General features: G+C 32.3%; 1 protein-coding gene across 1 annotated transcript in view; it reads right to left on the bottom strand.

Annotated features, from left to right (window-relative positions):
• The window catches only part of LOC130442877 (uncharacterized), a 102,594-nt gene that overhangs the window by 26,599 nt on the left and 59,725 nt on the right, over positions 1–16,270 (bottom strand). The window contains exons 2-4 of the mRNA XM_056777264.1: positions 12,089–12,300; positions 8,507–8,664; positions 2,786–3,022 (exon numbers count right to left, since the gene is read on the bottom strand). Of these exons, the coding sequence (XP_056633242.1) occupies positions 2,786–3,022; positions 8,507–8,664; positions 12,089–12,300 (607 nt within the window). The remainder of the gene's footprint in view (positions 1–2,785; positions 3,023–8,506; positions 8,665–12,088; positions 12,301–16,270) is intronic.

The following is a 16,270-nucleotide window of genomic DNA, read 5'->3' as shown; positions in this document are numbered from 1 at the left end:
ATATGAATATTATTTGCAACAGTTAATTTTCTGATTCCAATTCTGATTTTGATTTTAAAAAGTAGCACTATTTAAACTGATGAGTTTTCATATTAAAATTATTCTTTATGAATGTAAAGTTGATGGAAAATCAAAGTTTGAACCTTTTACTTATATAATTATGAACAGTCCGCATCGATGGATTGGTCGTGAAAGTGAGTTTGCTTGACCATCAAGAGGCCCTGATTTATATCCTTTGGATTTTTCAATTTTGTCGCAAATGAAGGCATTAGCTTACAAAGAAAAAATTACTTCTCTTCCACAACTGCGACGGAAAATAGAAGAAGCCGCGGATGTAATTAAAAATAATAGACAAAGATTATTTGATATTAAGAGATCTTTATGAAAGTGGATCATAAAGTGTATTGAAGAAAATGGTGGGCATTTTGAGCATTTGCTTTGAAGTTTTCTATTTTTTTCACAAATTTGTTATTTTTACATATTTAAGGGATAATATAAAAATATAAAATAATATAAAAATGGATAATGAAAAAATAAAAATTTATTGAACTTTTTAGAAATAACTCGATAACCGATTGAGTTACATGAATCAAAGAAGAGTAACTTTTTTTGTAGAACTTAACGCTTTTTAATATTCTAGTTGTAAGTTTAGCCCCAAAAAAGTATACTTTGATTTAATTAACACAAACAAGTGTAACTAGCGTCCTCTATTAGCAATGTCAAATTAGAGTGGAAATTATGATTCCTCATGCCAAAAAACGTAAAGTTGCCAATTTTCAAAGAGAAATTGTGAAAACACAAAAAATTATTGCGAAAACCAAAATTTAAATTTAAACTATCTCGGAAACTAGCAATATTTGCATAAGGCATGTTGAGCAGAATCATTATATTTTGAGGTCTAGAATCTACAGTTTTGAGATTGGACATTCTTAATGAATCACCCTGTATACGTCAATTAAATGGAACCACATTCCAATATGAAGTTATTTGGACGGTTGCGGCGCTGTGAGCATGGATAGGTTTGGTTGAGGGAATTTGGTAGGAAGGAACTAGTGAAGAAAGGTCAGTTTTGGCGGATGAGAAGAAATAAAGTGCAGGATTAAGTTTAAGGTAACACGGTAGTTACGCTTCAACATAGTAGTTACGTTATAGTTATAGTTATAAGTCGGTAATCACATTTCGAGTTAGAAAAAATAAAATTTTCCAAAACCGAACTGGAATTTGTCTGCTTCCTGGGTGTTACCCAACCGGAATTCAAGTACCCCCTTGAATTTGGATGCATCTCGTGGCTGATTATGTAACGGATAAACGTCTTCTCGAGGGAGAACTCTTAGCGAGACTGATGCAAGCAGTCACATTGGCCCGCAATCTGATACCCGAATGGGCAAGAGTATTGATACAGTAATCGCCAAAGAAAATCTTCAGTAGATTAAACCAACCCCTGAACCAAAAAAAAGAAAAACTTATGAACTGTTTCTTCTTCGTTTTACAGGTAATATTTTACTTTACGTGGCCTATATAATCGGTTTTGTAGTAATTATCGCTATTATATTATAGTTTTTAGAATCATTAGTGTAGTAATTATTTCCGACAGCTTTGGTTTAATTGGTATTTGCCTGATATTTGTTATTTCTCATTTTTTGTAATTTTTCCAACTTCTTAATAATGCTAATTAAAATTGTTGAGCTAACATTGCAATTGTTTTCCTAAATCGAGGGTGATCGAATTACAACATCTCGACAGGAAATATTCGAGGTATAACTTGAAAAAATTTTTAACTCTACTAAAAAAAGTGATACTCTCATGGATTACGAATACTACATAATTTTATGAATCTCTCATTCATAAGAATAGACTATAAAATGAAAAATGATTTTGAGAACGTAGTTATATTTATAATTATAATATATATAATTGAATTTTCATCACTGTAGTAGATCATACATTGGATATACAAATCTAATCGGTTATAATTTAGATAAACAAATTAAAAGTTCATCTTAAACTTAAACTGGAGACCCGGCTCTGTGGTAAACACGTGCTTATTCTTATCTCTTAACTTCCAACTGATCTCGAGACAAAAGATGCTCATTGTGATTGATGCTTTATTTAGGCTGAGAATGTTATTGATTTTTGGCTGATACAGGATTCGCTTCCTCTGCAGGGTTTGAGTAAGGATATTCTTAAATGTGAGCTGCTTTATGTGGGAATGTATTAACGGCCATTTTGTCAATTAACCTGTTCATCAGGTTTTAGACAAACCGCAAAAATTCTGTGAGCTGTGAGGGAAGAAGTTGGATATGGGAGACAAAGTAGTTTTCAGGAAGGTAATTTCTTTCACGTCGTCTCTTATACAAAGATCGAGGAGGGTATTATCGTATCAGGTTTGTTTGTTTCTTTTTGACCTCTACCATAGCCTACAAACACATTCAATGTCGCTGATAGCTTAGTGTTAATGCAAACTGCAGGTCTCGTCTTGGAAAATTTGAACTTTTTAATGTTTTTCATGTATAGAGAACTGAATTGAAAATATTTAGTAGTGTTTTACATGATAAAAAATGATTATACAGTATACAACAGTCCCGGATATCCATGTTTAATTAACAATTAAAATTTTTTCTCTAAAATTCGACGTCATGTCTGATCTGGAATACTTTGAACCAACTATTACAAAATTTTTATCTAGACTACATAATATCACATATATTTAATACCTATGATATTTTTAGTGAAGGTAATTGCTCTGTTTAATAAACAAACATTTATATATCAAATTGTACCTTACCCGTTATAAATAATTGTTTCCTCTTGAGATTTTGTATCAGTCACTTGCATATGTGTAACTAAAAGTCCATACACTTTAGCTGATACATTATCTAAGAAAATTTCCATTTGAAGGGGGGTTCCAGGTGATACGTTCAGTTCTCCAGTTACCAACTTACCGGCCTGCCTTACACCTACCCCTAAAATTGGTTCCGGAGCTCTACCAATTGTTTCGTTCGTTGTCAATATTTCTATTTCTCTAAAATAAAAATTGAGTATGAAATGATGAAGGATATTCAATACAATCAAATTTAGAACGATTTCATTAAATAAACTGAACGACTGTTTAGGAGCAATATAATTCCAGATAAGTGTAACTGTTATTATAAGGATATTAGAATTCAGTTGAATAATATTGATATTTTATTTAATTACACAATGTTTCCTCACCAGCTTTATCATTTAAACTAAGTTTTCCAAATTTGTCATTGGTAGAAAGTGTTAGGAAGGTTATGAACTACTTTAGTACAGTTTTACATTTATCTTTAAATAAAGACTAAACATTCTTGAGATTGCGAGATACACACTTGTTGGTTGTGCAATTCTAGGCGATAAAAAGAAATATTTTGAAGTTTAGTTTAAAGCAGCCATGGCAGCAGTTAACATATTATGTAAAATTGAGGAGGAAGACACAGTGCGCCCTCAGGTCTCCAACCTACGTAGTATATTGAGGTCCAATAGATCCTTTAGGTCGCAGTGTATACGAGACCCCAAATCCATACATACATATAAACAGGATATTGAGGTTACAAAGGTAGCAGTAGAAAACCAACCTAATATAACCACCCGTCGATTATCAAACTATCTTGCTAGAATTATAAAGGTTTATTGTACTTCGAATTGATTCTAGGTGGTAAAACTATGAATGTTGAGGTATATAGTGGATAGCTGATGTGAATGTATGAGATTTCATTGCAGAAATATCGAGGTTTAGTTAACGGAAAGCGGGCTCTCTTACAAAACTACAAGACACGCAGTAATATCGAATTAGTAGTATTGGACTCCTATACGAAATCCAGCATTTAGTCCGAATATTGCACCGACAGATTACAATTTATTCAGATCTATGGAGAAATTCTCGCGTGGAAAAATTTGAATATGAATCCAAAGGAGAGGTTAAAAATGCAGTGCGACAATTTTTTTTTGCATCTAAGCCCAACGAATGGTGATTATTTAATAAACAAAGTAAATATTGGAAATCGACATTATTTACGAGACATCCTCTCTATTACTCATGCTTCAATCTACTACCGCGGGAATGTATAGCTAGCTGTTAAGCATCAATCATAATTCGCTGAGCCATGGTTCATACATAGTATTGTACTTTAAGCTACTATTGCAAATATAAGTTGCTGATCAATGATCATTTTTCATAATTTCAGCTTAATTTATTTTTGTATACATCACTGCAAAGAACATTTAAGAAACATTAAAGTTAATCCAAGGGTGTTAGAAAAAAATAAGTGGAATTGGAAATCTAAACTTATATCGTGAGAAGAAAAAGAATGATTTGAGACGAAAAATCTTTGGGAAATTTTGAAATATTTCCAAAAGTTTTATAAGAAATAAGAGATAGGTGAAAATACAATATTCATATTGCAAGAGGAAGGAAGAAAAAAGTTAATCTAAAGTACTCAAAGATGGAAATAAGTGAGTTAAAAATTCCAAATATTATGAAAAAATCATAAAAGAATAGAATAAAACATTGGCAACCAAGAGTTTTAGAACAAACGGAAGGGAAGTTAAGAAAATGAGAAGTAGTAATACTAATAACCAGAATTGATTCATCTTTAGCTTGCATATTATTCTCACTTTTTTTCATTATGTACACACTCTTCAACCAATATCAAGACCACCGATACAGAATATATAAAATGTGGAATGTCATTAGTTCATATTTGTACCATATTTGAATAATACTATCCTAGAAGTTTTTGTTAGAGCAAAATTTGTAACTAACGAGGTTGTTATTATACATTATTAGAAAAATTATCCAATTAATGTGGTTAAAAACCCTGGTTAATTAGTATACTTTTCTTGTAGTTTGTACTTTGGCAGAGCATGTTGTATAGTTTGTAAACTAGCTGGATAGTATACAAACAACTAATACTAGCAGCTATTTCAGTTAAAAAAATATTTTCCAACAAAATATCAAGACGTTTAAATAATTTATATATTACTCTGCTAGTTTATAGCTATCCAAGTTAACGATTTATCCATAACATATACATTTAAATATGCTTCAACATTTAAAAATATTGTAATATTTTTTAAATTTATTTACACTATTTCTATTCGTGGGGTGAATTTAGAAACACTGTCTCCTACTTATTTAATTTATTTAAACCCTTCATATGAAAATAAAAGGGGACCATCTTTATTAGGTACTGATGACAGGGTGGATAGCTTCAAATTAATATGTGAATTCCAGTATCTTGGAATATCACCTCTACCATGTTCCATCACCAATCCAACTGGTTACTCGCTATCTTAGTCACAGTCAGTTCACGTTGGCTTGAAGCGTTGAAGCAAGCTGTTTTTTACCTTAGATCTGAAGTCTGGATATCGGCAAGTAGAGATGGTCCCAGAAGATAAGTAGAAGACTAATTTTACTACCGAATCTGGACTATGACAATTCAACGCCATGCTATTAGAGCTATGTAACGTGCCCGCGACTTCAAGCTGCCCAGCTCATGCTAAACCCAAAGAAGTATCAGTTATTCCAAAACTGGATCAACTATCTAGGCCATATAGTGAGCAATGAAGGATTCTAAGCGGAATCAGAGAAAATTTTCACCACCTCCTGATAAACATCAGAAAGTTGGAGATATTAGATATTAGAGATTAACTCAACTTCAGAAGAAGCAAGAGCTTTTAACTGTGATGAAGACTGTCGAACGGCAGAAGAAACATTCAACCCCGGCACCGATATTGGTTTATACATTACCAAAGGGGAACTTCATTCTCAGCACGGTTACAAGCAATGTAGGGATGGAGAAGTGCTCTCATAGATCCAAGGAGGGCAAGAAAGAGTGCTGGGATACTTCAGTAAATTCTCTCAAAACCAGATCGGAAATACTAGAAGGAAGTTCCTTATCCCAACTGACAATGTAACACTCAATTTTCGAGCCGGTGTAAGCCATCGAAATTTCGACTCCTTATTTTGACGATCATGCCCAGCAGACTACTCTCACTGCAACAAAGTCGAAGTCCATCGAGAGGTAATCTGGAGTGAAGCAAACACGGTCACAGACGGCGATTTTTAAGACGGACGAGGAGAAAGGGATTTTCTCCAAAATTAAAAAAATCGTGGAAAGGTCCATAATAAATCAAGAAAAGTATCGATTATATTATCTATCGCATAAGCAAGATACCCAATGAAAAACTGAAAGTAGTCCTCCAAAATCAACTAGCGCCATTCGAATGAAATGTACAGGGTACCTGAAGCAGAAAAATTATATAAACTTGTCACACGGCTACGAGCTACCAGATATCGCGGTATTTTCCGAACTTCCGAACGAGCTGCATGTCGTTGCCTACAATTTTTGTTGATAAATTTATCAAAAAATGTTCACAACGGGGTTATCGATCGTTATCACACTAAAATCTAATTTTCTCCTAATCTATAATTCTTGGAGGAATTTGTATTTGAAATCTATTTATCTGGGATGATGTCCCTCTTATTCGTTTTAAATGGATTTGTCCTCATTTCTGTATATATAACTTTTGTAAATTTGAAGAATGCTCCTCCAGGATCTGATTAATGAAATCGAATCACTGTTGAATTGAATCACACAATAACTGTCTTGTCTAATAGTTCAAATTATTAGATAAACATACCGGTAAAAAGTTATGTACTTATATTCAATCAAGTAACTAAAGCTAAAGACATTTTTATATTTAAGTTTACAATTAGAAGTGATTGGTTAACATTTAATGCTCATGTCTTCAATATATTGTACATTAATTGTTTGAGCTGTTTTATGTAAATTATAATATTGATTATAAGATAGAATTTTCCGCGTCTCCTAATACATTTTATGATTGTGTAGATCAAGTATTTACAATGAGATTTTTAATAGAAGGAATTAGAATTTTTAAAGTTAACACCACTGGGAAGCATGTTGTTAGATTGAGATTTAAGACGGAAAATTTATTCTGACTTCCACATGAATTTTACTAAGTAAAAATAAGAGCATTGTATATATAGAAAAAATGTTGAAAAATGAGAAGTACTTTGGATAATTGATTGAAATTGTGTCAATGAAATGAAAAATTATTTTTTAAATAGTAAATAGTAGTAGTAAATAATTGTAAATTTACATAGATGTTGAATTCGTATACATAATTTTTCAGAATTACCGACGACATAATTATAGATTTTGTAATTCAAATTAGTTTCTTTTTCGATTCACTGGGCAATATATGTTGTTTTTGAAAACAATTATCATATGTTGTTAATACTCTGGTAGATTTATATAAATATTAGGAGCCTTTTAGAATGACCAATAAATTTTTTGTTACAATTTGAATTTGATGGTGGATAATTTATTTGTTGATGGTACTAAAAATTGAATTGATTTTAAGATGCTTTTTTTTTGTTTTCAATTTTTATAATATATCGTTAGAAGTTTAGGACTAACTGATGTTAGATATGGCGAAGGAGTATAAATAGGACGCTACCAAAATGTACTAGTTTTAATATGCCTTTCGAGCTTTCGAATAACTAAATATATCCATATTGTTATTATGAAGATTGTTCTTTGAACCAAATGAATTAAAAATTTTATGAAAAATTAATTATACCTTAATATTTATATTTTCATAAAAACAAATTCATATTATTAAAAAAGCAACTTTCAAATTAACAACAATCACCTTTTTTATATCTTTTTGATGATGGTGATAAATAGGATCACTTTTAAGTTTCTTAATGGATTTTTTAGAAGATAGGACTTTTGATTTCTTGTCTTAATTGCGGTCCCTAACATAATATAATTTGACACTGGCAACTTCCATTATTTCATCAATTAATATATCATCAATCACATGAGCATTAAATCGTACCATATTAGTATGGTTGATACAGTTGTAACTTTTTTTCAGGGTAGTTATATAATTGGGAAATGCCTGCAATATATTATTCTCACTTGCAAGGTCGACTTATTAGATAAATTATAATACACAAACGAAGTTGAGAAAATTTTCTGCACGATTGGTACCTACAGTGAATGTTAAGACCTACATACAAGTAAAACAAAACTTTTATAATCGTTTTTTAACACAGTATAAACAAGACAAAATGTTTTTCATATTTTTCCCAGATAAGTACTGATAGAACTATTACTATATGGAGACTAAAATGCAGAATAAGGAATGGATCATCGTATATAAATAGGTCTAATGAATTAAAGAAAAAGAAAAACGCACACTCATGGAATAGGTCCTCTTTCTAGCTTGCTTAACGAATAATATCTCCTTTGATAATGGTTTCAAAGTGACAGTGGAAACGGTGAAAACTTCCAACTTCACATTGCGGTCCAATCAATCAATTAGCTATTTTTTTATTAATCTCATCTCAGAAGAAACCTCTCTAAACATATTTATTTAAATTTTTCGATCTATTGCAGTTAATATGTTCTAATCAATATGATTTTTGACGATATACGTAGACTTTACTCACTCTGGTTCTTGGAAATCTGCAGGCAAAACATTTCTTTTCGTTAATGTATGATTTTTGATCGAAAATATCGAGCACTTGACGTGAAGATTTTCTTTAATAACATGTCCATCCTCCTCAGCATTTTCTATGATCAGTGTTTGATAATAAATTTGTTTACCCTGAAAATAAAAAAAAAAAAATTAGCATCAAACAGTAAATTTGACTGTACGAGCATAAGTCCATTGAAGTTGGCTCAAATCCCGAAAAAATTTCAAGTGTGAGTTTATTTCAAAGCAAATTAAATTTTTATCGTAAATATAATACTTTTGGTTTTTTGACGTTCTTGAAATTTATATCCACAATTAATAGAATGGACGAGACTATTTTTTTTTTGTTGAAATGGTCTTTTTCATGTAATAGTTACTTTTTAGCAGAATATATTAACAAACAACTCAACTTGAATAGTCTGTATATTGGTTTCAATAGAATAAGGTAATTAAATAAGGCATTGTCGAATAGTCCACTGAAGATATTATTATTTCCATTTGTTTTTGACGTGAAAACTATCATTGACTTCAACTGTCATTTACTAAATTTAGCTATATTTTTTACTGTCCATTTAGAATATGAGGTATGTTATTTTTTACAGCCAATTTTAAGTTGTATTTGCATGGCAGGGGGTTGAGTCCAACCAAGACATTATATTATCCGATATGATGTTGATGTACCGAATGAACTAATTTAGTCTGTTAATTGTTAACATACTTTTCAAATTCTACAGCTTACCCCCTTACTCGACGTACATAAGGTCTGGATATCCCTCTTGTCGAAGTCGCACAGGAAACCAGAAATTTATCAGCAAATTCTGCTTTTTCTTTATATTGCATTATATTTTATATTATCAGGGCAATCTTTTATATTAGCCCATCTTTTCGTTTGATTTTTTAATTGGTAGGTATAAAGTATTTTTCATCATCTAGAACAATAACTCTCTCATTGGTTTGTGGTATATTTAGAATAATTTCGCCTTTTTCATTGGTCTAGACCTTTTCTTATCAATACAGCCCTCTTTGAAACTGTTCACGTGCTAGTTTTTTTATGGAAACTCCGATTTTGTTTCTTTCTCTTCTTATCAGTCTTTGTATTTTTTCTCGGATAAAAATTCTTGGTTTTCCACTTTTTGGGAAGTTAGACATAGTATTTCTTCTTCATATTCGGCTGTAGAATGATGAATGCTTCTGCGTGAAATATTTTGGTTTAGAAAAATGTCAACTATGTCAGGCTTGGCGATTTGTACAACCAAATTAGAAATGCGTCTTTTCATTTTAATGCAACTGACATAAAAAGGATTTTTATAACTAATGCCAAAATGAAGCAATTGGTAAGTAGTAATAGACACAAGTAACATTTCTCATGAATTTCGGAAAACTGGTAAGAGTTAGAATATAACTTCAAGTGAAAGATGTAAAATTGAATTTTCCACAAAAATAGTTTTCAGAAATTTTCTGACTATTACTTATATTTGAAATTTTTGTGTCGATAGAGCTTAAGGTGTGGCAATTACAACTTTAAAAAATTCTATCTCGCTGAAATATTTTTTTTAAAAACATGAATATTCTGAATATGTATGATGTATGTGTCAAATTGAACGATCCACAATTGTTATTGGAATTTTTTTCTTTAATATCTACTGTTTTTCCATAATTCGTGAAAATAACTTTACATACAATAACTTTTACATTTTATGACTCTTTTCGGGGATGATTTCAAAAATTGTTGACAAATATATTTCGAACGTTTATAAATAATTTATTTTGAAACTTACCCAGAATTCGTAATTGAGATATCTTTTAATACAAGTGTTTGAAAAATCATACAATTTGTCAGATATTTTAAGTAATTCTTTCATTTTTATTTCGTATCCTTCGTTTTTGCCATAAAATATACTAATTTTACCTACGCATTGTTCATTCCATTGTTGATTTATAATTATTATCGTATGCTATTTTCACAACAAAGTTATCGTTTTCTATGCCATGTATGTATATAGTAATGTCTTAAATATTCCACTATTGGAACGAAAGTCAATTTAACTATGTAACTACTATGAAATTACTTATAATGGACTGTTTTTGCGTGTTTTTCAGTTTTTGCCTTACTTTTCACTATTGACGTATTAGTGGTACGAAGGGCAGTTTGACGGAAGATTTACTTCTCAGAATTGGTTAATAAAATCCTTATCCTTTCACTTGTCTTGAAAAATTATTCTTCTTTAATCCTCGAAGATAAAACTCAACCAACATTATTTTTTAAATAGGTGAAGTAGAAAAAAAGTCCAAAGAAATGTTTGATAATTTGGGGTTGACCCCGGAGAACTCACCTAGAAGCTTATGACTTATCGTAGCTAATTAAGCCTTATTTTCCAATGTATTTACGTGCACATTTCGCAACCTATTTACCCAAATTTTGCTTCGGTTTTTCTATTTAATTGTTCAAACTAGTTTCTGAAAAAAATCTACTTGTTTATTTTCATGTACCTGCCGTGTTTAGTCTTTACTCAAGAGGAGATAGATGGTATTGGGGTATTAGGTTAGGGTTTTTTTAATGATTTTTTTCATCTGCTGGCCTTTGGTTGAAATTTTTTAATGGAATAGTTTCGTATATGGGTCCCCGCGGGTTAGTTACGTGTACTATCATTTGGTTGAACAGAGCTTTCTGAAACAAAATATATTAAGTGAAGAGATTAAGGAGCGGGCAGAGATGCGGCTGCATTATTTTCTAGTGCCGGCGTGCCAGTAAACCTGCAGCATCGACGATTGGTGAGAAGGACGGGTTTTAGATTTAGGTTTCACCTTACTGTAATATGAGAAACATCGCCGAAGGCTAGCGGTTATCAAAGTTCTTGACAGGAATGTTTAATCTGAATACAGATCGTTCTTAAATTGTTGTAAAATGTTACACATCTGCAACTTTTAGCACGAGCACGAATTAACAATTATTATGAAAGAGAAAATTTATCATGTTTTACAATTTTATCCATAATAACATATTTTATTATTTAACACATGCTGCAAAAAAATTACTGATGGAATTTGGGGAAAATTCTGTTCTGGTCATTTTTCAGACATTATGGGACATCGGGAGCTGGAAAATTCTTACAACTCAATATTTTAATTATAAAATCTACATTGATTATATTTTATTTCAGGATAAATTTGTTTAATTACCGAAGAATGAATAAATATCTTGAATTTGTGAGCATTACTATGATTCATATTTATCTGATGATAGAAGAAGCAAACGTTGCGAAAATTTTCAAAGAATATTTTTTTATAGTTTGAGATAATTGGAAATTCGCAGGACGTATTTAATGATGAGTGGAGACACTCTTCCGTCAAAATACTCTCGAAATTTCCACAATCTATAAACATTCTAGATTCCTATTTGGTTTTCTTATTAAAATAAGTTCTTAACCGTAGCTTTTTCAATCAAACTTCATTCTTTTATTTTCCAATTTATGACGTTATTAGTGCTTATCGTTTTTTGATAACGATCCCAATTCTTCATTGGTTGTTTATGCATATTCTAATGGATACAACTTACCGTTTGTTTATTAATAGCTCTGGTAACAGCACATCGGTAGACATCCTGTAAATCGAGTTCAAGGACGGCCAAGGATCCTGTTGAGTCGGTATGAGGTCTGCATGCCGGATCGGGATAATCTCTTAAACCTTGAATATATACCGACATTGTAGTTGAAGAAATTGGTACTTCCAAGCGCATCTGTGATGGAGTACATTTAACTTTTGGGGAAACTGAAACAATATGAATGATGTTATAGGAAATTAAAGTACTATTGGAAGTAAATTTCAATAATAATTCGTGTGAGAAACATACCATCAATATAGCGAATAATAACACTCGTAATAGTAACTGAATTTTGATTGAAATTATTCATATTAATTTTGAAATTGAATGATTTTTTCCGTGATTGTATCATTTTCAGAAGGTTTAATTTACTTCGTTTCAACCAATACTGATTTCAGATAAAGACTTTGCATCAGTTTTTTCAATGCAAAGTATACAGCGATTTTTTGTCACGCTTCATCGCAACTCAAGCACAATGTTCATGCTCCAATTTTACCTGACATATTTAAGAATATGCGAAGACCACATTATAACGGTTACAATTTTTCTGAGGTTTCTCTGTAAACCATTGAACTCTTTCATTGACTAAATAGCCCTCGATGAGGTACATCCACAACTGTTCCCGACCTTTCATCTTTTTGCCTACTTTGTTCATTTTCAATGAGATATTTTTTACCCAGCACCATACCAAATGTAGCTGCAGGACTCACCCAGCACGTGTGCGCAATACGCATCAACTTTATTGGAAACATTCCAAGCTTTGCAGAGATAACAATATATCAGATGGCCATCTAAAATCATCATTAATCATATGCTAATCTTATTCAAACATAATCGCAATGGGCATATCTTTCTCTTTCTCGAACATCATTATCTTTATCCCAATCACTGTATAGGACAAGGATCCTATAATAGAGCTTCATAAAATTGATCAAATCTTACTTTAAACATTTTCAATATAATAGAAAACTAAAGTCAACGGGGATCTATCACTACCAGTATTGATTTAACTATCTAAATGTATTAAGAATTTTTAATTGTTCGAAATTGTTTTATGACAAAACTTGCAGCTTTCTAATGTAAGAAGATAATCGTAGTTAGGTTGAGAAAGGTGGTTTGATTCCGACTGAATCTCCTTTTTGTTCCGTACATAAACAGCCGTTGGTTCAGCTATAATTACCTCCGAAAACTAGCGAAGTTGTTTTAATTATATTTGGTTTTATTTGTCTCAAATAGTCCGTGGTCTGTCTTAACTAAGAAGTTATTCCACCATCCTTAGGCATCGTAAACACGATCTTATTAACTTGGGAAATCAAAAGACTGAAACTGGTAAGAAATTATAATAAAATGTTTGCAATCGTTTACCCCAATTTTTTCCACACCTTCATTATTTCGAACTCTGTATCCATTTTGACATGTCTCGAATCATTGTAGTCATAATTAACTCAACTATTCCACAAGATTAGCATCTCACTCTTTGGAGTTTAGACTAAGTAAATAGCTGAGCATTCTTGTTACGTTTGGAGGAGAATTTTAAGAGACTCTATCATAGGTCTTTTCTGGATTGATGAAAAGTCAACCGGAAATGACCATTTGTACGGAATTAAATTTTTAATACAATTTCATCACTTCTTGTTAACTTTAAGGATATTTGGTTTCAGCAAAATAGTTCTTTTGCTAACAATAAACATGCGGCTCATAATTTTAATTTATAAAACACATTCTTTGTGTATACCTCGTCAGGTTCAGATTGTTAAGTTAAATCCCAACAATAATAAATTCTTCGCTTTTTGTTATAATTAAAATGTGATACCACAAATTGTTGAAGCAGCGTTTTTATCATAAAATTTGGTAAATATACTTTAAAATTATTTACGTATCCAGAAATCAATAGGCCAATCACTGAGAGAGACACAGACCGTTTGGTTTTTCTCGAGCTGAGATTTATTTATATATTTGATCCGTTTCAATTATTTTTTCATCTATTGACTGTGAATTTGGCAACCAGGATCACAGCAATATGCCTAACCTCCCCCCACTACAAAAAACCAATCCAAATATTCACTCTCCACCTCAATCATATACTGCAGTTACCTCAGTGCCCTCACGAGATCAGGCCATCATTATGCCTTCTATCCCCAACACTGTACTATTTGATTACATTAAATCAATAGGTAGCATCGTCTCTCCTAAAAATGTCATTTTCGCATCCAGAATATAACACGGTCGCATATACATTTATTTATCATCGATGCCTCAAGTCGACGAACTTCTGAAAACCAACCAAAGCATCCCAGTTAATTCCAATTTAATCCCTATACGTCGGCTTATATCTCCAACCAAAAGAATACTCAATTCCAATGTTTGTCCATCCATTCCCCATTCCGTCATCGAGAAAGCACTGCAAGAACTAGGGTTATCACTCACCTCTCCTATATCATACGTCAAATGTGGTTCACCTGATAATGAATACGCACATGTGTTCAGCTTCCGCCGAGTAACTTACGTATTACCAACCAATAATGATTTTTTCTTCAAACTTCGACTGTCATTAATCTTGAAAATACAACATACAGAATATTCATTTCTACCGACAAACTTGAATGCTGTCTCTGCAAACAGGCTGGGCACACTGCTGATTCATTCTCCAGCACTTCCATCCCTCAAGATCCTTCTCCCAATGATTCGGTCAATCTCATCCCCTCCTCTTGTGCTGACCTTACTGCCACTATTAATACTTCAGTTATTCCAGTAGTATACTCGGAGGACACCGTTTCTCATTTTCCCTCTCTAATTTCCTTATCAAAAACTGGCGAAAAACGTCCCCGTTCGAATGACAGCAGCCTCGATTCACCACATTCTATATCTCCTACTGATACTCATCCAGATCCAATGCCTTCTCCCGAATTTTCATTATCTAGCTCCAGAAACCCTGCGAAAAAAAAGACAAAAAAATCTAAAAACGATTGTCTCTTCATAAGGTACCGGCACCCAATTTATTGCGTTTCTTGAAAACACGTATGGTATCAACAAAATTATTTCCGACACAACCCTTCTTCTGAAGGATTCCTCCCAAATTTCACCTAATATTATAAAAGAAACATCTTTAAAAAACCATATTACACGACTAATCATTAGAATTAACTTTAAACTTCACCCCGAGCAAAAAACTCCTTCCGAAATGTCTATTACTGATGATGGGAGCACCACTGACTCCTTGACATTATCTCAGTAAATAATCTCTCCCTTCTTTCTTAAACAAGTACATTCTCCCTGATACAGTGGAACTGCGATGGATTTTATCCTAGACTAGAAAGAATTCAGAAAATCATTTCTTTCCACAAACCTGACATCCTTTGTCTCCAAGAAACCAACTTCAAAATTGATCATAAATGCAATTTGAGAAACTTTGAAGGATATCATTACATCCGTGCCAACTGCAAAAGAGTCAGTGGCGGTACTTCAATATTTGTATCCAGCGATATATACTCATCTCACCTCCTATTATCAACAAACCTTGGAGTAGTAGCTGTCACTACTTGGTGCCCCAATAAACTTACCATTTGCAGTATATACATTCCACTGGACCGACCAACCCCTTGATGAAAAAGAGTTAACAGACCTAATTAGTCAGCTTCCCCAACCATACATTCTTATTGGAGACTTTAATGCATATCACATTATGTGGGGCTTTTGACTCTATATCCAGAAGTGCAATACTGAATAAACTTACTCAATACAATCTACATGGTAACATATTATCATTCATCCATAATTTCCTAACTGATAGAATTTTCAGGGTTTCCGCAAACGGTAAGCTCCCCCTTCCTCATCCACAAAATACTGGCATCCCTCAAGCTTCAGTATTAAGCTCTACTTTATTTATCCTCACAATAAATGAGCTATGTGACAATTTCCCATCTCCCGTAAAATATGACCAATACGCATTTATTGCCACGGTAAATACGTCCCCTCTACATGTCAACTGCTCCAAAACGCAATAAATCTACTATAAGAGAGATCCCCCTACCTAGGATTATCATTTTCCCGAAACAAATCCATGTTGATAAAATTCTCTCGAAGAATATCTATTCACTCACCTCAAATTTTCTTTGATAACTTCCCTCTACCTATTGT

This window comes from Diorhabda sublineata, chromosome 4 (genome assembly GCF_026230105.1).
Source record: "Diorhabda sublineata isolate icDioSubl1.1 chromosome 4, icDioSubl1.1, whole genome shotgun sequence".
NCBI classification, from domain to species: Eukaryota; Metazoa; Arthropoda; class Insecta; order Coleoptera; family Chrysomelidae; genus Diorhabda; species Diorhabda sublineata.
The sequence above is the reverse complement of the archived record's forward strand: the minus strand, read 5'-3'. Positions and strand labels throughout refer to the sequence as shown.